This window comes from Castanea sativa, chromosome 12 (genome assembly GCF_040712315.1).
Source record: "Castanea sativa cultivar Marrone di Chiusa Pesio chromosome 12, ASM4071231v1".
Lineage (NCBI taxonomy): Eukaryota > Viridiplantae > Streptophyta > Magnoliopsida > Fagales > Fagaceae > Castanea > Castanea sativa.
In genome coordinates, this window is record NC_134024.1 from 43,219,032 (window position 1) to 43,246,719 (window position 27,688).

Sequence of the window (27,688 nt, forward strand, 5' to 3'; positions counted from 1 at the left end):
ATTACCAAGTTAAAGGAAAAAAATATACCCCACAGGCCACGTGAGTCGGTGACCATTTGAATGGGTGAAAAGTGAACGTACGTAAAGCCTTGTCCTTTACACTTCCATAACTGACCACAAGTTTCAAAATTTGTATTGAGATTCACAGGCTGATTAAATAAAGAGAAGAGCAAAAAGTGAGGTAGTAGGTTAAAAAAAAAAGTTAAATTACATGTTTTTTATATTTTTAAAAAATTATTATGTCAAATTTTATGTTAATTGGTTGTTATTTATTATTCAATTTATAAACTTATTTTTATGTATAATTTTAAATTACAAAAACTCAAAATTTAAATATTTGATTGATAACATAGCTATTAATTTTTTATCTTATTGAAATTTTGCAACCATGAAGGATATAAGAAAAAAATATAATGCAATGGTAAATTTATCAAAATTCACGTCCAATAAAAATAGCTTTAGTCTATAACCAAGTCTACAACTATTTTTGTTATCAAATTTTGTCTAAAGTTTAATTATGTTGGGCCCAAAATATTTAGAGTGGTCATAATTTTTCTTAATGTAAAAAAATAAAAATTAAAAATTTATATATAATAATTATTTTTTTCTAGGTCAGAAGGGTCCTATGACCATCCTGACTTCAATGTGAAATTGACTCCATTAAAACAAATACTTTTTTTTGTGTATATATGGTCCTACTAAGTCATTTTTATTTCTATGCTTTGCATTTTGAAAATATAAATAAATAAATAACAGTTCAAACAAATCAATCAAACAAAATAATTAAACCTACTCGAGTTATAGGAACATTAGAAGAACCATATCCCTTAGACATATTGTTTTGAAACCGCATTTTATCAATGTACAATTTTTTAAAATAGCTCTTTAAAATCTCGTTTTTTTCAATGCATGATATTTTAAAACATCACATCTTTTTAAAATTGAAAAAAATAAGACATCATCAATTTTATAAATCAACCTAAGATACAAAATATATACCATCAAGCTTTAGCTGGTAAGTTGAGCATTTACCAACTTTCAGCGGTAAGTACCATTGAAATTATAATGTAGAAAATGTACATATATTGATCTACTAGGGAACTTCAAAATCCGCAATGAAAGTCACAATTTAATGTTCAATGGCGTGTGTCACTTAAAGAGACCTTGAACAACTTATTTATTCTTCCCAGTCAGGCATACATTCTAAAATCTCCCAAAGAAAGTGCTTCACATAACTTACTGTTTTCCCTTACCTTTTGTCACCATTCCTTCAAGAATCGGATAACTCAGAATTAGAATGAAGAATGAAAGGAAAACTTGTCCAAACATCTCCTCCAAACTCTTCTCAATTACCACTCTTCTTAGCCCACAGAAGAAGCAAACAATGTTTAATATGATCAGTATTAACAAGGGGACCATGAACATGGCAGCCCCTTCAAAATCAAATTTACCTTTTTCATATTTCTCAAACTTTTCTTTGTCAACGGCTTTATTTGTTAAGCTTAAACTCACCTTCTTTTTTCCTAAACACTTCATGATGGCATCCAGAACTCCAAATAAGCTCCCAGAAATTGACTTGATCATCCAAATTCTTTGTTCATTCCACCAAGTCTTAATTGAGCCATCACTTGAGAGGACCTCATATAAGTGCTGGAAAAGGGAGGACATGTAAATTGCCACAAACACAGCAAACCATGGGTCTGAAACCTGTAATAAGAATCAAGAAGAATATGTTAGATTCAAGAGGCACACTTTAGGACTCGTACCGTATAAGAGAAGAATTATACAATTTTATCCCTTATGGATAATCTTAGAGATAGTGGCTATTTCCTATTGGCCTTTAGTCTAGAGGCCTGTGGTAAGGGTATATTGAAAACCTTCAATTTACCAGGCTAGGGTTTCTTTGGAGGACCATATAGTCATTGCAAACCCTTTATTTCTTACAGGATTAGGGTCTCTTTTGGGGTACCATAGAGCCATTGTAAACCTTTTATTTTCCAATAGTAAAAATTTTCCTCATTCACTCTTATGGATGTAGGTGAACTGCTAAGATTTGAAATTTAAAAGTAATAATCCATTGGCAACCCTAGTTAACATTACTTGATGTCTTTGGTATGAAAATGTATATACATCTTGTAAAAAATTACAACACAAATCCTAATAATATAATTTCAAAACAAACTTTAACATGTCAAAGGACCTATGTATATATATGGAACAGAAGTTTGATACTATATATAGTTTACCTTAGGGTACAAAGGAATGCCATTCAAGAGGCACACTTGAGGAACCGTGCCATATAAGAGAAGAGCGACAGAGAGAAGGGATGAGAAAGTGAAGTATCCATAACACATGCTTTGAAGAACGGACATTCTTGAAACCCCATATGTAAGAGGACTGAATTTCGAGAGCCCAACCTGCACCAAATTGGAGCTCCACTTCATAAGCTGAACCATGCCATCCTTCATATCAATGGTGGTGCACCCTAAGAAACATGGTCTCTTAGGGTAAAGATACACTGATATCCACCCCTTGCAGTGCAAAAGATACCCTGTGAATGTACTCTCCAACAAACAATCATACGAGAAGCCTATCTGTATCCAAGGGAAACCAAACCACATTAATGTCATATATATATGTACAACTCGAATAGACTTTGAGAAACATATAATTAATAATTCATTAGTTCATTAATTATTGTATGATACTAGCCTCTTTTCCCCATTCTGTGTTTGCTTCAAACGCACAATTAGCTAAGAGTCTGGACTCGTCTAAAATTTCATCCCTTGAATCGTCCTTCTTGGCTACAAATTGTTCATTATTGCCCTTTAGCGAGTGTATGAACTTGCTGGATGTACCAAAATTCTTTTCAGGCTCAGAGAGAAACATATCTGCCATTAGAAGCGAAAATAAATAAATAAATAAATAAACATGCAAAATGAGTGTTATTCAAAATTTCAATACAACTAAGCTACCTCAAGAAAACTTTACCATACCTTCTTGATTAGGTTTCCCATATAATGCCTTCCTTTTCAAGTAAAAGCCAGTTCCAGAGAGTAATGGCCCTTTTAGCCCATCCATGCCTTGCCACTTTGTCTAAGTTGGATAAAAAACAAGTAATATATATGTTAACATGAGGAGTGAAATTAGGGATAATACAAACCTTACTACACAACTTTTATATATTAATTATATGTCATCAATCACAAAACTAATTCAATACTCATTCATTTTGAGATCTATCAATCATATATATTGTCACATCAATTTGTAAAGGTTATATATATAATAAATTTGTAGTATTTTTATTTTCCTAATGTGAAATAATAAGTCTTAATGACATAATAAATTTCACAATTCTTTTTTTACAACAACTAAAATGTTAAGTTGTGATTAATGTAAAGCAAAAATAAAGTCAATGATAATCTCCTGTAAAAGTGATGTTATACTAAGTGTAAGTTGTCACCTTAATAAATCATAGAAAATTTCTTGTAAAATTTTTTATTTCTATAACATTGCCTAATAGGAAAACCTATTTCTCAATAATTTGAATTGGCTTAAGACACACATGCAAAACATAGTGGTTTTTCATTTACCTTGTAAGCAGATCTTGCTTGACCATCATATATGTCATTCTTGCTAATATTGTAGAAAATTTGAGGGTATTGAACAAAGGCAAGTGAGTGAGATAACTGGGAGTCAAGATGGAAGCACATTGCTTGGCGAGCAGATGTAGGATCATTGCAGTACATGTCACAGTCTAGCACCAATAAGTAAGGGCCATTGCTGATTACTCCAGAAACTCGAAGCTGCAGTTGTACTATTATTTGGTGCTATTATTTGTATTTAACTAAATGCTTTCATGCCAATGCAATAGAGATAGTTTACTTACCAAGGTGTTGAGGGCTCCGGCTTTAAAACGATGAGGACATGATGGTCTTCTTTCCCGAGAGACATAGACAAGAAGAGGCATCTGAGTTTGATCCTCAACGTCCTCTTCGTTGTTTTTGTTGTCATGTATTATCTAAAAAAATAAACCAATTCCCAAAGTTAACTTATCCTATATTTAAAATTGAAGCATTGCTACTTTTGAAGATAATTTTGGTTTAATTTTCATAATGTTTAAATTAACCGTAATTTTTGTCCTTGTCTTTTTTTTTTTAACACGTGTTAATGATATTAGTTATAGATAATCTTTTATTTTATACTAAGTTCATTAATTAACACATACATCACACAGATATATTCCCAATGATTAACATATTATAATTTATTAAGTTCATTGTCATATAATCATACATGAATCACACATATTTGTACGCTTTCCATTTCAAAGTAAAATGGAGAGTCTTCATTTAAAAGCACGATTCAAAGTGAAATAAATATAGGGTCTAAATTATGCCAAATCACTTGAAAGTTTATAATTTAAACTAATAGTAATTAAATGTAATGCCCTAATTTGATTGGATCTTGATAAAGTTTGCATTGGTTTGGTACATAGTTAGTCCCACATCGGAAATATATTAAGTTGATCTAGGCTTTATCAACTGTTAGGTTTTAAATCTATATAGTTTTTTTGGCAAACACATGAACACAAACTTTTCTAATTATAACTCATATTCTTTATAAGAATAGTTAGACAATACTTAAGGTATACTTCAAAGTGTAAGATTCATTTGTTACTAGACTAGTCCCTTTTTAGAAAATAGCACAGATGTAACTTACATTTTTCAATAGTATTTTATTTGTTTTGTTTATTTCTGGTAAGAAATTAACGTCATCTAATTTGTTGATCCTAACATTTACTGAAGGCAATAGTTAAAATGTGGAAGAGGTATAAAGATATTGGGGGATGTGTATTCTTTTTACGTGTCAATTTACAGGAAATCCATGACTACTTCTTTCCTTAATTTTGTTTCATTTTCTTAGATATGAGATGTATGAGAAAATTTGAATGAACATTGAAAATTTATTTCACAAGAGAGTTAGTAAAAAGGTAACCTACTTGATTATTGTTAGGACATATGTGGATATTGTTAGAAACATATGTTATGTAAATTGACTTATCCTTTGATAAAACGCACTTTACTTGTAATTAGGTAGATCTAGGATAGGTTTAGTACTTTAAGGAATAAGAGTTTAAGTTTAGTATTGAAGCCATGCAAATCTGTTCAAAAAATAAATAAAGAAGTGTTGTTCATTAAAACTCGACAGATAGCTCGACAAATAGATATCTATCGAGGTTTAATAACGAATCTAGACAGCTGCTCGACAGAAACAATATCTATGGAAAATTACGAAATTTAGATTTCCAGATCTGATTTCACGCATATCCAAGTGTATTTGTGTAGGGTTTTTTTTCTCACAACCCTAGACATATATAAAGATTATTTTAAAGGCTGCCAAACAAGGAATCAGAGCATCCCTTCATGCGTTATGTGACCGGAGACAAAAGTTGACCTAGTTCATCATATTCTCTATAGAAGCTACTACGTCTTTGTGCCATGGGTTTTGTAACCAAAGAGTTTCTTGATCTTCATCGTTTAGATAAACTGAAGAACTTTGCAGCCAACATCTTTCTCAAGTTGGTGTGTTAGTCATGTATTTGGATCCGTACATCAATTGGTTAATCACATACTGTAAGCCGTGCATTGAAAGGAGATATTTTCACTACATTACAAGTCTAATTGGGTATTGTGGTAAGGGTTCAACTGTAGGTTGGTATAAGGTACTAAGATTTCTTTACTTGTAACCATTTGTTTTAATAATAATGGATTCTCAGAAGTGATGACCTTAAATTTATCCAGTGAGGTTTTGCCTCGGTGGTTTTCCCCATTCGTAAACAAATCACCCGTGTCACACTTACTGCATTTAATTTAATCTAATTAATTTATTTAGCTAATTAACTGATTAATTTACCAAATGAGTCAATACATTCTTTACCTATCAATTATTATTGTCGTTCAAGCCATATATATATATAGCAACCTCAAGGACTTCATAAAATTGCAAGACATAGATTACTTATTATAGCAATTTTTGGGGCTTTGGCCAAACTTCTAGAGATCCTCTGCCTAGTACCCTAGTACAGTTTGAAAAGATTGCTGGATCGTCCACCAAGTATGTTTCACTAGTCACAAATCATAACCTAGGAATAGATAACACACTAAGCAAGGATCAGAATTTGGAAATCTAGTACAAAACCGGAAAATGACCTAAATATAATTGATCCTCTTTTTTATCTTTTGAATTTCTTGTGTTAATTTTGAATGTTTTGTTACATACCTCGACGTGTGGAGGGCGGTCTGGCACAACTTTGTTGTTTTCATCTTCGCCACCAACTTTCTCAACTTTTCCCTTGAATTCATCATATTTGGCCTGCATAGGTGATAATGTCATTTAACACTACTACTTTTTCTGAAATTTTGATAATATGTCTTACAGAAATTAGAACATATTATTAAAGTTTAACACTATTTGGCCTGCATAGATTATATATATGTGATCTTATGAGATTAGTATTGCACAAAAAGTTTTGGAGAGCAAAAACAGATTAGCAACATACAAGTACACAAAAAGAACTTAGGGGAGACTAAATGCATCTAGGAGACTAAATGCGATCATATGATCTGCCTACAAGTACACTATCTTTTATTATTAAGGCTTCATTCTATATCTTGTACTTTGCTCAGTTGTGTCAATGTGCCTTATCATGGAGAGGAAAAGAACTAAAAAAAAAACCCTCACAATACGCAGGGACCCTGGTGAGCATAAAATATCTATCACCAACATAAGTACCCAAATAGGGGGCTAAAAAAAAGGAATAATCAACAAAATATATATGCACTGCAACCAAATTTGCACCCACCTTAATTTTCTCCTCCTCTATCCTGAACTCATCACTCCAAAGAAGCCGCTCATCATCAGCAAATGATGAGAAATAAGCCCCAGGGCACCTTGACTTAATCCCATATTTCTTGCAAAATGGTAGCCATGACTTAGCAAAAGAACATGCTTCTTTGATAGCATACAGTGTAATGTAAGAACCCCCATCATCTGAAAGATACACTGAGAGCTTCTCGGGCGGGTAGTCTAGTGCCAAGGCCGATAAAACAGTGTTCATCACTTCTATTGTAGGCTCCTTTTTTGGGTCCAGTGTGCATACAAACACATCAAGCCCCGGTAATTCAATGCCTCCAGGTATATTCTCTGGGATAGCAGAACGCGACACTGGGCGCCACCTGAAGGCTTGAATGAGAATCCAAATGATGGTGAGGATGAGCTCGGAGGTGGAGATGAGGGACCATGCTAATGTGGGAACATTTTTTCCATGGAAGAGACGGGTGGTCCTGTAGTAAAGTAGGAATAGTATGGCTGTGAAGTGGAGGAAAATGTGAATTCTGTTAATGGTTGCATGGGGTTGCTGAACTCTGCAGGTGTGGAGAGAAAGGGTAGCCATTTTCTTAATTCTTGTTCAGCACTTGTGTATTAGTTTACGAAGGCATAAATTGGCTGCTACTTATTGGCTTGTTGATGTTGACAATTTTTTTTTTTTTTTTTTAATGCCAAGTTGGGGAAGGGAGATTTAAACCTGAATGTTATTTGTATTATTATTCTATTGTAGTTTTTTTTGGTACTTAAAAATAGCTTGGGTTCATACAAATTAACAACAAAAAAATATTTTAAATTATTGGACAAATTACACATTTTCATCATAATTTTCATCCGAATTGCAATGTCTCCCAAACTTTAAAAATGCACGATGATGCTCCAATTTTAAAACTTTGTTTTAATGTCTCTACTGTTAGACTATGTGAAGCCTAGTATGTGTTATTCGGATTATAACTCAACTTTATATAAAATTATTACTGTTTCTAATGAATTCTTTTCTGAGACTTTGTCCATTGTGAATCCACTACGTGGGATATAAATACTATTACTCTGTATGCCAGTTTGGTGTGTTGGTTTAGAGAGAAAAACTATACTATCATAATTTGTATAATTTTCTTGAAAATAATAAAATCACTGTAATTTCGTAAATGAAGGTAAATTGTTAAACTACGTAATTCTATATATCGTGTGTTTACCTTCGTGTATGTGTTATTTCGTTTTGTTTTTCACATCTCATATATTTAGGAATTCGTGTATATTCTCAACAGCCATATTATCTAAGTTGATGTTAAGTAACAGAAAAGTCTTGCATGTGTAGGGATGAGTGACTTCTAGACAATTATCGTTGTTTCACCTATATCCTAGGTAGGGCTGAGATCAAGTTGGATTGGGTTTATAGCCACCCCCAAACTCTAACCCAATAAAAATTGGGTTTGACAAGAAGGAAACTGATCCAACTCTCTCTCTCTCTCTTTCTTTTATTGTTATTTTCAAACTTCCATATCTTGGAAGGATCTCCACCCATTATGGTAATAAATATTAATGCATTTTTCTTTACTAAGTTAATGTGTGATTAGACTTTTTTGTGGCTACTTTTGTGTTAAAAACCTAACTTTTTTATTGAATCTTATTTAATAAATAAATACAGAGAACATTCAGGTTTAAATCTCCAAAATAATTGGCCAAATGTCTCTCTCTCTCTCTCTCTCTCTCTCTCTCTCTCTCTCTCTCTCTTGTTTTGTTTTAAAATATTTTTCTAATATGCTCTTTTTTTTAAAAAAAATTTGAAATATCAGGCAAGCATGGGTTGGATCCTAAACTAACCCGATACCCAAAACAAACCCAATAGTTTTTGTATTGTGGTAGTAGTAGGCTTTTCAAATTTGATTAAGAGGATAAGTTACAATTTTTATTTGACTTCTCAAAGTATTACAAAAATGCTACGAGCCAATTTTGGTAAAGAGCTGATTTTTTGTAGGTGTAAATAAAGATTTAGTATTCAAATTTTTTTTTATAAATTTATTTAAGTGTAGTTTTGAAAACTTATACTTTTTTATAAGGGAGACAAGACATTAAACAACATTCAATTAAAAAGTTAGATTTTTTAAACAAAAATAGCCGCACACAATAGTCTAATCACACATTAACTTAGAAAAGAAAAAATTCATTAATATTTCTTACCATAATGGGTGGAGATCCTTCCAAGAAATGGAAGTTTGAAAATAATAATAATAAAAGAATGATAAATTTTAAAGGGCAAGTTACAAAATAAATGCCTAAATATACCTAAATTTAAATTTTGAGAGAGAGAGAAGACCAGACCAATACCCAATGGCCCCACCTGACCCAATACTTGAATATTTTGGTTGGGTCAGTTTCCTTCCTGTCAAACCTGATTTTTATCTGGTCAGAGTTAGATAACTATAAACCCAACTCGACCCAACCCAATCTCAGCCCTAGTCAAGAGCATCTAAAAGTTCCTTCCATCTCTACTATATTACTCATGAATTTTTGCAATCTCCATCTAAAAGAAATTGTAAAATTCAATTCAAAATTCAGATTTTCATCCACTTGTCTATCTAATTTCCATTTTTATAAATAAATTCTATAATATATTATTATCTAAGTGAATGAAAATTTACTTTTCTATGGACATGAACCTTGTAACCAAATCACATAAAATTCATATATTTTCTCTATCGTAAATTTCTACACGTATTGACGATTATCAAATTACTCTTTCATTCCATCATTGATCTTATTTTAAGCAGTGTTTGCACAAATTTTTTTGTCAAATAATTTTTGACCCATCAATTTTCATCAATTGCTAAGAGCCTTTTACTTCATTTAATTGGTCCTTATGATGTCCTAAAGACATTCAGATTCAAATTCTATATCCCTGTTATAACTATTGAAGTATAAAAAATAAAAAATAAGATTGTATACTTTATTAATAATCACAAATGTGCACAATGAGTGTTAGGAAAATTTAGGGAGACTCCAATTGAATGGTTAATATAATATATAAGGACACTACTTTTTTATATATATAATAAGGACACTACTTAACTCTATAGCTTAAGTCTATATTTTCATAGTATGATTATTTTATATTAACTACTTCCTCATTTCTCAAAAAAAAAAACAAAAAAACAAAAAACTACTTCCTCATATCATTCTTATTTAATATAAAATCCTTCTTATTCAACGTGTGATTTTACTAACACATTTATACTAACAATGAGGCAATTCATGAAATCATGTCTTTTTTATTCTTTTTCTTTTTTACTCCTCATATCTTGATTCTTATCCCGCAAAAATGAATGGCTTAAATATTTTTTCTTCTTCTCCTTCCTTCCTCTTTTTTTTTTTTCCTTATTCTATTTTTACAATTATGAATGACTAATGTGCAATTTTTTTTTTTTTTAGTTAACGGGAAATACAAACAGAGCTACCTCACAGTAGTAGTGAGGACATTTCAGACAACCTATCAACATACATGCCAGCAGCATCCATATTAACAAAATACATAATAATATCGGGATTAGGGGAGAAATCAAAAACAACAAAATCTTCAGTCATGGTGCCTCCCCATCTTGCAAGCGCATCCTAAACACATGCAACACTTGGACCTGGAGGAATCTAACGTGCATTTGTTTTGCAAACTGCAATCCCCCACACGAGGTTTCATCGAAGATATGACATAATATTAAAATCTTCCACAAATGGAATCTCGTCAAGTCTTAGTTCAACAGCTTCATCTTGAACTTGAAGTCATTACCAAGAAAGCGGTGGCTATTTGTCTCATCCTCATAAATGGCTCCTTGTGGTCCGTAACATTCAGAATTGCTGACTCAGCTTAAACAATTAATGGCTTGGTTCCGAGATCATCAATCAAATCTGTCGCTTTCTTGGACAAATCACCACGTGAATTCATAATTAACATAATAAATGAACTAATATATTGGATGCTTTTTCCAAGAAATATTAATTAATCTCTTAAATTCCCTTTACGTACTCAACCCCAAAAGAAATTACCTATTCTTATAATAATGATATAGATATGACAAATTTCATTAGTGTTTAAAGTAACACGTAATTAGCTTAAAATTAATTTCATGTAAAGTCACACACAGGGCGGCGCCACCTTGAGATTGGGTGGTCCAGATCACCCTGATTTGAATTTTTTTTATATATAATAATTTTAAAAAAATTTATTTGTTTACCCTTAAAAAAAATTTGGGAATACTTCGTTAATGCCAATAAAATTAAATTTTGTTCTATAATTTGTTCTACATATAGTAAATGAATGATTGCTTAGTTGTGTATATTAAAAGAAATGTAGCTTGTAGCATTGATAATGAGACTATCATGTAACGATTTTAAAATATGAAAACTCGTAGAAAGTAATTGTAAACTTTATGTATTTGTATGTTTTTTTTTATTGTTGTTATCAATATATGAATTTCTCTTTTTATTAGATTGTATAATTTATGTTTCTTAAGGATCACGCTGAGAAAAATTCTTGGAGCTGCCACTGGTCACACATCACTCTTGTTACACACTGATAACAATTTGTTACCTCTAATTTTCAAAAAATAAAAACATGTCACCTCAACGTGAACATTTTTTTTTTTTTTTGTTACCACCAAATACAATCACATCCAGGTAAGCCTCGTAAAACATATTGTCACTATGTTTGCCAGTCCCTATACTTCTTGAAGCACTAGCTAAGGAGCAACTTGGACGTGAATATGTTTAATCATCTTTTTTAATGTCGCAATATCATCCATGATGGGTGCATTCTCCAAGCTAGTCAAGCGATGTGTCTGAATTAGCTTCACTCCTTGGTTTGATTCTAGAAAAAGGATTACCTCCCTAAAGCCTTGCTTCCATGCTTCATATAATGCTTCTCTAGTTGTGTATAGCAGGTTGCTCTCCTCATTGCAGGAATGCCATGAATAACAACCTTTTCGAACGGACTAGCCTAAACGATTTTTGATCATAAAGGCACCTCCATTCCAATTAGTTTCGCACCAACGTGAAATTTTTTGGCTTAAGAATTATTGTTCTTTTTTACATCATTTAATTTTTTTAATCATGCTTATGTTGAAAGTGGGAAATGCATTACCTAAACACGTGCGCGCACACACACACACAAATAGATATTTATATATATATATATATATATATATATATATATAATCTTTTTACAGCATGTGAACTCTGTACAATTATAGAAATCTACGTACTGTGACAAAAATTGTTTTGAAAGAAAGTTTTCCTCCGAATCAAATCGAGGATAAACTATTCAAATAACCATGCAATATTTTTGTTGTTTTAAAATATAGAATCTATTACAACTTGACCTCTTTCTTGCACAAAACATCTAGTGCATCTATCCAATTTTTTAAGAACAAGATAAGTTACTTTAAATGACCTTGTTCCCCCAGAAGGCCAGAACCCAAAAAATAAAAGAAAGATCATGTTTGTATCCATCATTTTTTAGTAAATCAAACTCAAGTTAAAAATAAATACCAAGTGTGCATTTGGGATTTACTCTTTTTTAGAAAAAATTGATTTTTCTTTTTCTTTTTTTTTGTGTGTAAATAATCCAACTTCTTTTTTATTATAAATATGTTATATTTTAGACCTCTAAAAAACACAATTTGTTTAACCTAATATATTAGCCAAGTTGTTACTTGGGTTTATTATTCAGATCTAGGCTAAACAATAATAAATCATATAATGCAAAGCATAAAAGTAAATAATACAACGATATGATGATCCAAGAAAACTAATGAAATTGTTCAATTTCAAGGTAAAAAACCTGAGGAGGATTTAACCTAAATAATCCACAAAATAATAATTCACTAATAGAATAGAAGTTTTTACAATAGATTTAACCATAAATCTAATGCTCTCTTATAGTACTTACTCACGTGACCGCAGATAACTCCAAATCTACAGACTCTTATATTATGAATCTGTTGCACACAAACACTCTAGTTTGTGACTCTAAGAACTCCACTCAAGGGTTTAGATCTCTAGCACATTTGATGACTAGTGATGGCAGCAACTTTTATAGCATCAGATCTTAAGTTTCTTCAAAAAAACATTCCCGGTAGAAGATTTTAGAGAGTTTTGGGTACAAAAACCCCAGATCTACAATAGGAGGCACAAGATACACTCTTCTCTCTCAGTTTAAAATGTGCCTTAGGGTTCCTTTAAATACTATGCGAATTAGATCTAAAACTATAATCACTTATTGGGCTTAATGAGCTATTAGGTCTTAATTAAATTCTGCAGATCCATGTCTCAATCGGTCGAGCCTTCTTCTCGATCAGTCGAACTTGGCATGGTTCGAATTTCCTGAACCTGCAACTTCCTTGTTTTTGTATTCTAACTTGCAACACATTGAGCATTGTCTAATCATACCTATAGACTTAAGAATTTATATCTAGACAAGTTTGTTCTCACATTTGTCAATTATTTTAAACTTTTAGAGCCTAATAAAATAAATAAATTAGCTTGCTTTTTGTAACACATTTAACATAAAATATTTCAAAAACAATGTCTTCTAATAAATGCTATGCAAATAAGCTAATGAAATAAACAAAAGCCAAACATACACAGTAACAGACCTTGTAAGAGACCTTCAACAAGGCCTCCCACAACCCTACACAAGATCAATACAAAAGATATAGTCCATTACAAGTTTATATGCTAATATAAGACTAAAAAAAAAAAAAGTTTAGTTTCAAACCAGTTGGCAACTATCTTCCTCCAATTCACTATTTGGCAATTAAAGAAACTATTCAAATATAATTTTAGTCACATAACTTTTTTAATGAGTATTGTGACTTGTTTGAAAATACACATAGATATTCTTATAAATCTCCACGCAGGGTTTGGAGTTAAACTTTTGTTCAAGATTGAATAAATTAAATTTTGAAAAAAAAATTTAGCTTCAAACTGGTTTGAAGTTACCTTCCTCCAACTCATTATGTGGTGATTAAAGAGATCATCCATGAGTAGTTTTAGTCACATAACTTTTTTAATGAATCATGTGACATGTTTAAATAATATAAATAAATAGCCTCACAAATCACCATTTATATGTTGAAGAAGATTCCTCCAAGCAAGTTTGGAACTAATCTCTGTCCTAAAATTTTTCTCTAAACCAAGATAGAGAAGTGGCAGCTCAAATAATCATGCATGTGTATTTTGTTTAGAGAGCAATTCAAATCATCGATTGTGATATATTATGTGTTTAATTTTTTTTTTTAATTTTGATTATTTAATAATAAAAATAAAAAGAATATATGACAAGGTATAATTAAGAATATCAAACAAAAAAAATTTGTATAGTTGATGATAGCATGAAATGAAGCTCTATTATTAAATCTTCTCAGTATCCAAGACTTTTTAGAAGGACACGGCCTATATCCAGTGTCTAGTTCCACTGGTGACTGGATACAAGCTCTCCCCTTTCTAGAAAGTTCTTAAAATTTCCAACCCCAGTGGGAGGGAGAAAAGGTTATATGAGGTTATTGATATACTTGTGTGGTGTAACGGTACTTAGTAATGTAAATTAGAATATGGGAGAATGAGAGAATGGTAAGAACTTGATTATGAAATATTAATTCATATTACAGGCTTTACTCACCAAAAACAAAAACAAACAAAAAAAAAAAACTCAGACACTCAAATAGCATTCTGTCCAACTACTTTTTCCATTAATCAATAAACTAAAATTGGATTTCATCTGACAGTGGGAACAACACAAATCTCTTATCATTTGCAATATGCACCCACAGCAGCCCAAAGTAACAAAATTTTGCATCAGTCTAGGCTGAGCAAATAGGTAATGACTAAATAAGGTCTACAATTTCTATACTCTACAAAGCATTTCTGGTTGACTCTGCCATTTTGCTAAACACTAAGCCAGATCTAATAACAAGCATATATCAGGTAGATCCTAATCTTTCATTGGAACTTTCAACCTTACGTGTAAGCATTTTAAAACAAGTCCCACATGGATTTCGTATGAAGTTGTTTACTTCTTATATAGAATAACCTGAAGAGATTTTTGCATGTTTACTTTAGATTATGTTGCCGATAGTAAGACAATTCCATCAATTATTATTGATTTCCTTTTCCTATTACGGAAAACGAGAGGTTATATAATTCAGCTACAATGTCTGGTAAGTTTAAATATTTTGATTCACATCATCTAAATTTCTTAGGTTATTCTGTCAAATAGATTTCCTTAAATTTTAATCACTCTTTTATAATTTAAGGGTTTAAATAATTTTAATGTTTTGTTTATAACATTATTTTATTATTTTAAGAATATTATTAGTGAAATGCTGACATAGCATAATCTAAACTCTTAAATCATAAAAGACTTATTAGGATTTAAATAAATATATTGGTAAAATACTCTTAAAAATTTAGAGAATTTGAATCCCTAGTAAGTTTAAATAATTTAGTGTCGCTTATTGGTAAAGTCAGTCGGTTGGTTTTAGAAATCATTGATACAAACTGGACTGTTAAGCAAAGTAATTGGAGGCCAAGTCCATAGGAGAGAAAGTCAGCGTACAGCCTCAAATGGTATATTTTGGAATTGTCATGTTAACCGGTGAATTTATGGCAATTATTAATAAATTATATTTAAAAAATTGACATTATTTTTAAGAAAAATATAAAAAGCTGATAACAAAATTAATTATTTTTTCATTTTTTTCATAAAAATTTCTAAAAATAGTTTTTAATGTAATGCCCTTAGGACATTCTTTAATATTTCCCATTTTGAAATGGATACTTTCTTATTTTTTATCAACAACTCATGAAATAACTTTTTGAGTTTCTGACATTCTATTCATAAAACATGATCCGCAACATCATTTGGCCAAGAAAAGGGGGATAGAACTAGAAATATAAACTTTTACATGATAATTCATCGGTGAATATCTTGTATACATCCTGTGTATTAGGGTTGTGCCCCTATTTTCCTTTTAATATAAAATTTTACTTATCAGTTATCAAAAAGTACTGAAATGTATAAATTGGTACTTCTCTTCATTCAACAGGAACTGTGGCTAATGAAGATCGCACATGGTCTTATTGCATACACTTTGGATTTAGTTTAAAAAGCATAGGGATTTTGATGCGGGGTTATATTTCCCCTGTGCGTGCGGTATCAAAAAAGAAATGCCGATGCACCACCTGTGAACTCTTCCCACGTTGACAAAAATACCCATGAGAGGTTTTGGAAGTATAGCTGCTATGCCTGACAGGTGTCTCAACTCTCACGGTTATTGGTCATCACTCGCCTCTCAACCACCCCCAATTTTTTCTCTTATGTTCTGGATTTCTGGATTTTATTTATTTATTTTCTCCTCAGGTTAAGTCTTCAATAAAAATTAAAAAAAATAATATATATATATATACACATACTGGATAGACAACACTTTTTTTTTACATCTCATTCTTTTCCTCTTTTTTCCATTGATGCATCTCATTCTTGAATCTATTACAAATTTAGAAAGGAATGATTAATTAGTTATTTCAATGCAAAGTGTGCAATAAACTGTGTATTAGTATTAATCCTGTAAAGTAAAAAGGTTTATATTCAAGCACGTGAGTACTTGATGCAAGTACTCATGTGGGGAAACTTTTTTAGTGTCTTTAATTAGGTGAAGATGAAGGAAAATAAATGGTAGGATCTAGATGTTTTCTCCATAGTCTTACCAAAAAGTTCTCTCTCCAAAATGAAGAGAAAACTGGGAAGAGAAAGCTCTTTCAAAAGTACCCTTAAAATTCACCTCTAAATCTCCAATGTGTTGCCTTCTTCTTCTTTTTTTCCTTTAATTTTTTCTTTCTCTGTAATAATGTCTTAGCTTCCTCTTTTTTTTCTTTTCCTTTTTTTCCTTTGATTTTTTCTTTCTCTGGGTTGGCTTTTTTTTTTTTTGCATGGATGTGTTGGCTTCTTCTTTTTTTTTTGGACGTGTAGCTTTCTTCTTCTTCTTTTAGGTGCTCATATGTTTATTTTCTCATTAATTTTGGTGGTTTTTTTTTTTTAGAAAACAGTTTTGAGTTAATTTCTTATGCTATTTTTTTTTACTTTAATAAAGTGTCTGTCTATACACAATTTTTTTTTTTTAATTATAATGTGTTATTTTTTGTTTTATTTAATAGAGAAGTGATGGTAAATTTATACAAACTTTATTTTCAACCAAACAAAAATGTTTTTCATCCCTCCACTTTTCTACCCTCTCAACCAAACACAAATGAGAGAAACTAAAATATTTTCTATTCTCCCACTTTTCCATTCTCTCTCCATTTTCTATCCTCCTACTTTTCCATCCTCCCAGTCAAATGGACCCTTAAGTTATGGATTTCTGAATTTTAGTTATTTATTTTCTCCTTAGGTTAAGTCTTCAATAAAAAAATACTAGATAGACAACACTTTTTTTTTACATCTGATTCTTTTCTTCTTTTTTCTAGAAATACATTTCATTCTTGAATCTATTAAAAATTTAGAATGGAATGATTATTTAGTGATTTCAATGCAAAGTGTGCAATAAACTATGTATTAGTATTTATCCTATAAAGTAACGGGGTATGGTTTATATTCAAGAACATGAGAACTTGATGCAATATTGGATTAACACGTGATTATTTTAGCACAGATGTCATACCTTTGTTGATACCCAAGGGCAGCTCAAGGCCTAGGCAAGTTAGGCCCCAATTTTGAAAATATTTTACCCTTAAAAACAGGCTACACTTTATTTATAAAAATGCCCAAAATTATAGAATAATGTTAAAGATATTATAAATTTTTTGTGCCACCAATTAGAGGAAAAAAATTAAACATTCATTATTAAGTGGTTGAAACTCGATTCCCAAAAAAAAAAAGAGGTTGAAACTCACCAATATCATCCATTACCACATCAAATCACATTTATTGTTACATCTATTTGTGTGTTTTATGTAGTAAATTTGACAAAAAAATCCAATCTTTCGATCAAGATAAATTTATGTTCATTTTAAAGATCATGAAATTCTATTTAAAATGATAGTTCACAGAAAAAAACCGTAGTTAAAATAGATGAGATGTCATGAAAATATCAAAATTCTGATTAAAAATACTTTTTCATTATTTTTCAATTTAAAAGTCTCTTTTTTTGGGCGTTTTACCAAATAATTATACAAATCCAACCACAACAAGTACAAAGGGCCTAAAACACATTAATGTATGACAGATTAGCTAGACTACAAAAACTTCAAATTAGGAGGAACTAATTTTTCAAGATAAATGCTACATGATTTTCAACGCTACGTCCCCTCCCTTTCAAGCGCAAGGTCTTAGTGATAGTCTCATGTGTTGGACCTCACTTATTAAAGGGGGGGGAGTGGTTTAGCCCCATACGTGAGGGTAGTGTTAGAATTATAATTAAATGAAGAGATTCACCATTTCCTAACATCTTAAATTTTTGGAACAATCGGTAATCTATCAATTATTACTGTCACACATGTCAAAGGGGTTGTGTCTGTTAGGAGTCCAAGTACAGTTGTATTGATAAATGGTAATTAGTTATTGATATGGTTGTATTGTTGATTGGTGATTAGTTACTGATATGGACTGATGTATGGATAATTGGTGTATGTTAGGTTTGTTAGTTAATGAGCTGGCATGTTAGTTAGGAAGTTAGTTAGCTTGTGAGTTTTGGAGGGAACATAGAGTCATTTTTGTATATAAGCTAGAGGGACACTTCAATAAGGATAAGTAGAAAACTTAACCAATGCTCTCTCTCTCTCTCTCTCTCTCTCTCTCTCTCTCTCTCTCTCTCTCTCTCTCTCTCTCAATTCCCCAATTCTCTCAACTCAGGAGGTTAGTTACCCTCGAAGTAACTACTTTTTCCTCTCAATAGTTCTTGATTGACCAAGAACTTAACAATTGGTATCAGAGATTGCTTTCCTGTAACCATGGCTGAAACTAGATCCTTTTCTTACATCAATTTATCCTTGTCCCTTCTTAAAACTACCGTAGACCACCGTGCCCATTCTTTACAAAAGATCAACTAACAGTTGAATGCTAACACTCAACAATTGAATGCCAATACTCAACAAGTGAATGCCATTAGTTTGGCTCTGCAAAAGCTCCCTGAAGCCGAAGAACAAAGACAAAAAAAAAAGTTATGTCTCCAAAGTTTGTATCTCACACCCCAAAATCTCCAATCTCACAAGCTCTCTCTACCCCTCTCGAATCTATCAAAGAGTGTGAGACTTGATTTCCCTCAATTCAAAGGTGATGATCGTACATCTTGGGTATACAAAGCCAATCAATATTTTAGTTTCTACCAAACACCATTCAATGAGAGGTTGTTAATGGCTTCTTTCCACATGGATGTAGATGCCCTGGTATGGTTTCAAGATAGTGATGAGAATGGAATGTTTACAACTTGGGTTGGATTTTTGGAAGCATTGTTGACAAGGTTTGGGAATACTGCCTATGAGGATCCTATGGAATCATTCACATGATTGAGGCAGACCACCAATGTTATGATTTACAAGGGGCAATTTGAAGCCTTATCAAACAGAATTAAGGGGTTGTTTGATAGCCGCAAAATAAGTTGTTTCCTTAATAGTCTCAAGGATGAGGTGAGGTTACCCATGAAGATGCGCAATCTCAAAAACCTCAATGAAGTTTTTGGATTAGCAAAAATCCAAGAAGAGTACCTTAATAGCAACCGCAAAAGTCAGAGGTCTTCAATTTTGAATGCCAAGCCTTCAATTTTGGGTCTCAAGCCTTAGTTGAAATTGGAATCCAGATTTAGGTTACCCCTGTAGAGATTGTCACCTGCTCAGATAGAGGAAAGAAGAAGGAAGGGCCTTTGTTTCAATTGTGATGAGAAGTTCCAACTTGGTCATCAATGTAAGTTTGCTAAGCTTTTCTTGTTAGAAAGTCTTTATCCTTTCCAAGAATCTAGTTCCAATGTCCTTTTACTGGAACTTGATGACTTTAAGGCTACCTTGTTACAATTAGATGTGGATAAATCTGATGAGAGTAGGTCTGAACCTAAAATGGTAGATGCTGAGATTACACGTTATGCTCTTTTGTGTAGCCCCTCACCTGGTACAATGAGAATTAAAAGAAAGATTAATAGACATTGGCTTATTATTTTGATTGACACTGGGAGTACTCACAACTTTATAGATGCTACTATAGTTTCTATTTTACAATTGCCCTTAGATTATTCTACAACCTTTGAGGTGAAGGTGGCTAATGGTGCTTCCATTAGGACACAAGGTGTTTTTTCTAATTTCAAGGTCATTATGCAAGGTCAGGTTTCTGCAGTTAACTTGAATGGATTGGCTTTAGGTGATTGTGAACTAGTCTTAGGTACTCAATGGCTCAGAACCCTTGGTTTAATCCAATGGGACTTTTTGGAAATGTTTATGGTGTTCCACCATCTTAATTCCACTATGAACATAGTAAGGTTGCAACCAACGGGTCTAACCATTCAAGAGGGAACTAAATTCTTTAGGCCACCTGTGAAGTATTGAGGCGATGATCCGTAAATTTTGGTGGGATAACCAAGATAAATCAAGGAAAATGCAGTGGGTGAAGTGGAGTACTTTATACTCTCCAAAGTCTTTAGGAGGTCTGGGGTTCTGGGATCTTAGACAATTTAATGATGCTCTTCTTGGAAAACAGGTGTGGAGATTACACCATGAGAAGAATGCGTTGCTGTATAAAGTGTTTAAACCAAAATATTTCCCTTCGGGTAGCATCCTGGATGCAGATTTCAATCCGCGAAGTTCCTTTGCTTGGAAAAGTATTTTACAAGCAAGGGAGGTCATTTGCAAAGGTGCACGGTGGAGAATAGGAGATGGATCTGTCATCAATATATGGAAGCATCGATGGCTGAATTCTTCAGGAGGAGGTCTGATTGTAACTCCTCAACTTGATTCGTCATTGATAACAGTAAAGGATCTCTTCATCCCTGACACTAAAGTGTGGAACACGGAGCTCATTGGGCAGAATTTCTTACCATGGGAAGCTGAGAGTATTCAAAGTATTCCGATCAGCCACTACCCGATGGAAGACTTACTTATTTGGCCGTTCACCACAGATGGGAGTTACTCGGTCAAGAGTGCATATCAGATGTTGTCTACTGAGATCAGATCTGCCTAGCCTAGTTCGTCCAATACAGAGGGATGTAAGCCTTTTTGGAATGGAATTTGGAAGTTGCAGGTACCAAACAAAGTCAAGCATTTCATGTGGAGGGCGTCAAATGCGTCATTACCCACCAAATTCAATCTGTTTACACGGCACATACTCCCTGACAAATTCTGCAGCCTCTGTGAAGAACACCCCGAAGATACTATCCACTGCCTTTGGTTGTGTGACCGGGTAAAATGTATTTGGCTCTCGGATCCTATATTTAGCCTTTCTCGATCAAAAATCTTTAGAAGTTTTGGCGATCTTGAATCAGTAGTGCTGACCAATACAAGTCCAGCCACTGCTGCTCTGTTTTCAATGGTTGCTTGGAGCATTTGGACTAGGCGTAATAAATTAAGGGAAAAGCAAAATGTTTGGGAAGTAGGGGAGACGGTGCAGCGGGCTCGTGAACTGTTGCAAGAATTCTGGGATGTTAAGGATCGCCCATCTCGGTCTCTAGTCCGGCGCACAACACAGAAGTGGATGCCTCCAGGTGTGGGAGTTTATAAGATCAATTTTGATGGTGCTATCTTTGAAAGTTCAGCAAGAGCAGGTTTGGGGGTGGTGGTGGTGAGAGATGCAGAAGGAATGGTCATTGCCGCACTTAGTCAAAACATTCAGCTCCCCAGCACCGTGGACTTGGTAGAAGCCTTGGTTGCTCGGCGTGCTCTCATTTTTGCTCAGGAGATTAGTCTTGCACATGTGGTGGCGGAGGGTGATTCGCTGAAGGTTATCACAGCTATCAATAGTCCAAAGCAGAATAGGACTCAGTGGGGCCACATTATAGAAGACATCAAAGTAGCCAACGCTTGTTTGCAAGTTTGTAGTTTTTGTCACATAAGTAGGGTTAATAGTTTAGCCCACTTCCTTGCTAGAAGAGTAGTTCTAATTGCTGATATTGACGTGTGGTTAGAAGAATTACCACTGGATTTGGATGATGTTTTTCAGTCTGATTTATCTTAATAAAAATGACTTACCCATTTCTCAAAAAAAAAAAAAAAAACTTAGGTCTTATTGATTCAATTGAAAGTTTATAAATCATGACCATGCGTGCATTGGAAAAATCCAACAAATAATGGTAGAATTACTAATTATCAAAAAATCGATTTCTTTTGATAAAAAAACAAAAAATAATTACATTGATAATGTTAGATTTTAAAGATTTAGAATTAAATTTTTAGAATTCTATTTTGTTTGTGTTCGCAAACTAAGAACAAAACATGTCTAGTCTATATGGAAGGCATTGTTCAAAGGTGTATGTTTCAAGCTTCAAGTTCGAGTTGACTACAAAAAAGAAGAGTCATTGCCAAGCTCTATTGATCGAAAATTAGATTCGACCGATCGAGAATTGCAGAAATCAGATTCTGTAGAATTTTTAAACAAGGCCCAAGCCCATGAAAATGTTTAGGGTTTCAATCTAATTTGTCCACATAGGGAAACCCTAGCTACATTTTGGAGACATTTGGAAGATTTGTATGTTACTCTTTGTGAGATTTGACAGGTATTATACCTTCCAACTACACAAGTGCCTACTAGAGCAAGATCTACAATCAAGTGTTGGTAGAACCTAGTTGCTGCTATAGAGATCAACAAGTGAAGCTGATCTGAAACTTTTGAGTGAGATCTTAAAGTCACAAGCATGGGTGCTTGTGTTGCAGTAAGTCCAAGAAGAGAAGGAGTTCGTGGATTCGGAGCTTGCATGTAGTCATGTCAGTAAGTTACTACTTGATGTAGCAATAGATTTATGGTTAAATCTGATTGTAAAAACTTCAATTCTTTTATAGTAGATTTGTTTTACCTTGATTATAGGTAGGTCAAATCCTCTACAGGTTTTTACTTTAAAACGGTTTGTTTTATTGGTTTTCCTGGATTATCATATCGTGGAGTCAAAACAATCTGATTTAAGGGGGTCTAAACAAACAAACAAATAATACGAAAAACCTTATCCAAATTAGAATCATCCTAGTCCAAAGAAGAGTCTATTCAGATAAAAAAATTGTGGATTTATATCCTTTTAAACAATTAGAAATAAAATCAGATAAGCCGTAAGAAATTAGAAATTTAGAAGATTTTTTTAGAGTATCCATTGGTATTTTGACCAGGCCTTAAAGTAGCTGGCTCTTACATATATTGATTGACACTTGGAGAGGCCAGATTAATAATCAATTTTCCCAACTTTAAATGGTATTCATTTTCCTACTTTTTTCTTGTAGAATTTTTCCCTAACCTTTTTTTGGTTAAATACATCAATTTTTTTCACTTCAAATGAGGTTTCCCAAAGTTTTTAGAACTCCAATATTTTTTTTTTACAAAAAAAGGGGAAATTTTAACAAAATTGCTCCCGACCTGCCCCTTTTCCTTCCATCATTTAACTACTTATTAGAAAATTATTTTCTTCACTCGGGCCCTTTTGCAAAACCAGGAAATTTCTTTTAAACAATGTGGCACTCTACAAAACATAGACCTTCCCACCTGAGAGGGTATATTATGTTTCGGATATATACACCTAGCTCTCTCACAACATGTGGGACCCACACCCACCACTAAAGGAGAAAAAAAGAAGAAGTAAGAAATGCATTAAAGCTACTGCCATATACAAATATTGGGCATTTTAAACATAATGACGAACTGGGTTTTTTTTTTTTTTTTTTTTCATCAATCGGATTCACAGAATAGTGTCCTAGCAATAGAAGAGTACTCTTTAGTTAGAATCTACAGATTTATACCTATGGATTAATATTAATCCAATGTTACCAATTAACAAACAATCCGAAGAAACACGAGTTAGCATATACGCTAAAAACCAAGACTTGTGCGCCAATACATCTCTCTCATCTTTTATGAATTAGAAATTTCATTAAGAACTGCACTTCCTACAAATACAGCTTGAAAAGAAAAGAAAAGAAAATGATAATATGATAATAATGATAGACTCAAGCCCTTGTATGATTTTTTAACAAACTAAATAATTATCTCCCATCATCAAGTACCGATATTTTAACCTGGCCATTTACGCTGTCGTAACATGCAGAATCACTATTAACACCACTGAGACAATCATCATCTGGTTTACTGAGTAAGTACTCAGTCTCTTCTGCACCCATATTGCCTTTAACACGTGGAGGTTTCTCCATTGCTTTCAAGCCCTCAAGTTCCAATGCAACTTCTTTCATGGTAGGCCTCTCTTCTCCCTTCAAGCTTAAGCATGTCTTCACTAACATGGCAACCTCCGTAACTTGCTCAGCATTTCCCTCATTCAACACTCTGCGGTCAAGAATTTCAAACAAGCGGTTCTCTTTCATTGCTAAGACAAAATGCATGGCTAAGTTTCTCTCTGCTTCTGGCCTATCAAAAGAAAGTGCTTTCTTTCCGGTTAGTAACTCTGCAAGGAGAACTCCAAAACTATAAACATCACTCTTTTCAGTTAACTGGCTTGATTGAAAGTATTCAGGATCCAAGTATCCAAGTGTTCCTTGCACCAATGTGGTTAACTGAGTTTGATCTAGAGGAACCAGCCTCGAAGCTCCAAAATCAGATACTTTAGCTATGTAATTATCATCTAAGAGTACATTAGTGCTCTTGATATCTCTATGAATGATCGTAGTGGAAGCAGCAGAATGCAAATAAGAAAGTGCCCCTGCAGTCTCTATAGCTAGTTGCAATCGTAATTGCCATTGAAGCGTGGAAGAATGGTCTGTGTGGTGTATATGGTTGAAAAGGGTACCATTGGTAACAAATTCGTATACCAACATAGGAACTTGAGTCTCCAAACAACATCCCAATAATTTTACCACATTCCTATGGTTCACTTGGGAAAGCACAATCACTTCATTAATGAATTGTTCAATTTGACTTTGATCTATTGTTCTGGACTTCTTAATGGCAACTATTCTATTCTCTGATAATATTCCTTTGTACACAGTTCCTTGGCCTCCCTGGCCTAGGATTCTATTTTCATGGTAATTGTTTGTTGCCTTCATGAGTTCTTCAGCTGTAAATATTCGAGTTGTTTCCACAGATCCTTTGTGCCTGGAAAGTTGTTGCTGTAGCATAAAGCCACCATTTTGTTCAAAAAACTTATGTTTGAGTTGGGTATGCTTTCTTTGCCGAAGTCCCAAGTATAACCAAGAAATGCCCAAAAGTAGCAATAAGAGGCTAACACTTACACCTACACACACATGTAACGAATTGAAGCTTCTCAACCAGCAAACTATAGTTTTGTGAAGGTTATTTTAAATAAAGATGCTATGTTCACAACATTTTTACGACATGTTCACAACAAATCCTAAATGATAAGTTGTTATTAGCTGTAATTGGTTAATAAAAAAAATAAAAAAGTAGTTTAAGTGGTGGATTCAAATTAAAACTAGTAATAAGTAACAATTTAATACCTATGATTTATTATGAAAATATTGTAGATGTAACACTTTTCTTTTAAATAACAAAATATAGGGAAAAAAGAAGAAAAAACATATGGATATTCTAGGGAGCATTCAAAATATTGGCTTTTATTTGCATTGATCCCAGGGACATCACAACCGTAGAAAAAATATGCAAATTTATATATGTAACGTATATATATATATATATATATATATATATATATATATATATATATAAAACATATGATTATGAAGCAATCAATATTTCTTGTAGCCGAATTTGGTAAGAACGGGGTGTAAAACTCATGTTTTTCACCATTCAATAAGAGCTTGCTACATCATCATTTTACTTAAAATTTAATACATTCTACCACACCTAATAACATCTCAATAAATTCTTAATTTGGTTGGATTTATGTATAGGTATTAGATTTGATTGGGTGTAATTGTACATATTCTTAAATATGTGATTAGATGATGTGACATGTTGGGATTGGAAAGGTAAAACATGAGTTTTACACCACATCCTTACCAAATTTAATCTCATATTTCTTACCTAGTGCAATCCTATTCACCAAGGGAAAAGAACTCTGAGACTTTGGTATGGGTGGTGGTATGGGTTTGCAGCCCGATCCATCGGGTTCTTTGCCATCATCTTCATATCCTGGCAGACAGGAACAATTATGTGCACCAATTAAATTGATGCATGTTGAATTTTTGTGGCAAAGGTTGGGGTTTCGCTCACATTCATTAATATCTGTAAAAATATGTAGAGACGGATTTTAAAAATCAGGATAAAAAAAGTCAGCAATCCATTGGAAGAAGACAATGGTATTCTATAGTCAATATATATAACATTGTATATTGAAATTGGTATTGTAACCTTGGCAGCCATGTGGAAGGTAAGGGTTGCCTTCGAAACCCTTAGAACAACTGCACCAATACCCTGGACCGTTGTCTGAATCATGACAAACACTGTTATTTTTGCATGCGAACTTTTGAGGATGATCTTTTTTAGCTTCACTACAAATTTGATTCCCTATTGCCCAGTCGAGCACCACCTGGGTCGTCTTATGTCTTTCTGCTAAATCTTTCAGATCTTTTGAAGAAAAATTGTAAGTTTTTTCTTCTGCTACAAAAGCATAGCTGCAAGGATTGAATTCACTTACATTTGTGTGGTTGAAATAGCTACTGATTTCGATTCTGTAATCTATGACTCCCTTCGGAATAGCAGTCTGGCAACAACCAATGCCAGAGCAAGACCCCTCAACCACGTCACTGATTTTAGAGCATAGAGACATGCACCCAGTTGTGTATGCTGTCCCACTAGATCCTTTTATCAAAGCATTTGTGTCACAACCAATGGCCGTGAACTTGTTTTTAGTGCTGGAGATGGGGAATTTCAACAAATTGACCCCACCGTATTGACTGTAATTATGAACTCTTCTCGCACCACCTTTCTCGTAGCAATCCTTGGAAACGCGGAAAATGACACGCAATTCACCCGAAAGCGATATGTTCGTCACATTTATATAGCTCTTACGCAAGAATGCCAATGGAGGGTCGTAGATGCGATTGCAATTGATGAGGAAATCGTCATTCATGTAACATCCTGCCCTTGTGCCAAATGGGTATGGAATATTAAGGCTGCCACATGTCTGGTCAATATTACTGCAATTTTTCGAAGGCGGCTCATCATAATCAACTGCTGCTTCTGTTGCCCATAGTAACATCAATGCAAAGAGTAGTGCCTTATGCCAGTTGCCAGTGGCAATAGTACCACCTTGTGCATTACGGCCATAACACATTTTAAATAACTTTATACTCTTTTTGTAGGTTTTTCTTAGCTAGGGAGTCGAGTGATGAGTGGGCGAAGTTACAAGAATGGAAATGAAATTTCTATATTTCGAAACATGGGGCAATGAGGCATGTAGTCTTGGGCAACTATGTTTCTCAACAGAGATTTATTCTGTTGTGTTGGGATGTGCTTCAAGATCTTGCTCGGTTGCTCCTTTTGTACTAGTATTAGGATCATGATCCTATGCACCATGCACAGGGATTAAAGACCCAAGTCAATGGTTAGGTTACTTGGAAGTTTCCTCTTGGGACCCCCCCCACTACGCACAGGGATTAAAGACTCAAGTCAATGCTTAGGTTACTTAGAAGTTTCCTCTGGGACCCC

The 27,688-nt window shown here is 33.3% G+C and overlaps 4 protein-coding genes across 4 annotated transcripts; 1 reads left to right on the plus strand and 3 right to left on the minus strand.

Annotated features, from left to right (window-relative positions):
- Positions 1-1,187: 1,187 nt before the first annotated feature.
- LOC142620727 (quillaic acid 3-O-glycosyltransferase CSL1-like) lies at positions 1,188-6,399 on the minus strand. Its single transcript, XM_075794051.1, has 7 exons — positions 6,286-6,399; positions 3,893-4,024; positions 3,597-3,809; positions 2,997-3,096; positions 2,713-2,891; positions 2,247-2,594; positions 1,188-1,707 (listed from the first exon to the last, which is right to left on the minus strand). Exons 1-7 carry the CDS (start codon positions 6,397-6,399, stop codon positions 1,237-1,239), a joined length of 1,557 nt encoding a protein of 518 aa, XP_075650166.1. The 3' UTR covers positions 1,188-1,236.
- A 9-nt stretch (positions 6,400-6,408) lies between these two features.
- LOC142620728 (quillaic acid 3-O-glycosyltransferase CSL1-like) lies at positions 6,409-7,459 on the minus strand. Its single transcript, XM_075794053.1, has 2 exons — positions 6,869-7,459; positions 6,409-6,417 (listed from the first exon to the last, which is right to left on the minus strand). Exons 1-2 carry the CDS (start codon positions 7,457-7,459, stop codon positions 6,409-6,411), a joined length of 600 nt encoding a protein of 199 aa, XP_075650168.1.
- Positions 7,460-20,470: 13,011 nt separating this feature from the next.
- Positions 20,471-21,097, plus strand: LOC142620729 (putative mitochondrial protein AtMg00310). The gene has a single exon (XM_075794054.1). The coding sequence runs from the start codon at positions 20,471-20,473 to the stop codon at positions 21,095-21,097; it is 627 nt and encodes a 208-aa protein (XP_075650169.1).
- Positions 21,098-24,044: 2,947 nt separating this feature from the next.
- Positions 24,045-27,345, minus strand: LOC142620864 (wall-associated receptor kinase 2-like). Its single transcript, XM_075794166.1, has 3 exons — positions 26,390-27,345; positions 26,063-26,263; positions 24,045-25,292 (listed from the first exon to the last, which is right to left on the minus strand). The coding sequence occupies exons 1-3, from the start codon at positions 27,312-27,314 to the stop codon at positions 24,094-24,096; spliced, it is 2,325 nt and encodes a 774-aa protein (XP_075650281.1). The 5' UTR covers positions 27,315-27,345; the 3' UTR covers positions 24,045-24,093.
- Positions 27,346-27,688: the final 343 nt, after the last annotated feature.

Excerpts from the sequence above, each read along its gene's own strand:
- LOC142620727 (XM_075794051.1), bottom strand. The coding sequence starts at position 6,399 with ATGACATTATCACCTATGCAGGCCAAATATGATGAATTCAAGGGAAAA. Across the intron at positions 3,810-3,892 it reads CCGGAGCCCTCAACACCTTG|CTTCGAGTTTCTGGAGTAAT; the intron begins GTAAGTAAACTA and ends GTACAACTGCAG. Across the intron at positions 2,595-2,712 it reads ACACAGAATGGGGAAAAGAG|ATAGGCTTCTCGTATGATTG; the intron begins GCTAGTATCATA and ends CCTTGGATACAG.
- LOC142620728 (XM_075794053.1), bottom strand. The coding sequence starts at position 7,459 with ATGGCTACCCTTTCTCTCCACACCTGCAGAGTTCAGCAACCCCATGCA.
- LOC142620729 (XM_075794054.1), top strand. The coding sequence starts at position 20,471 with ATGATCCGTAAATTTTGGTGGGATAACCAAGATAAATCAAGGAAAATG.
- LOC142620864 (XM_075794166.1), bottom strand. The coding sequence starts at position 27,314 with ATGTGTTATGGCCGTAATGCACAAGGTGGTACTATTGCCACTGGCAAC. Across the intron at positions 26,264-26,389 it reads CCTTCCACATGGCTGCCAAG|ATATTAATGAATGTGAGCGA; the intron begins GTTACAATACCA and ends ATATTTTTACAG. Across the intron at positions 25,293-26,062 it reads GGTGAATAGGATTGCACTAG|GTGTAAGTGTTAGCCTCTTA; the intron begins GTAAGAAATATG and ends ATGTGTGTGTAG.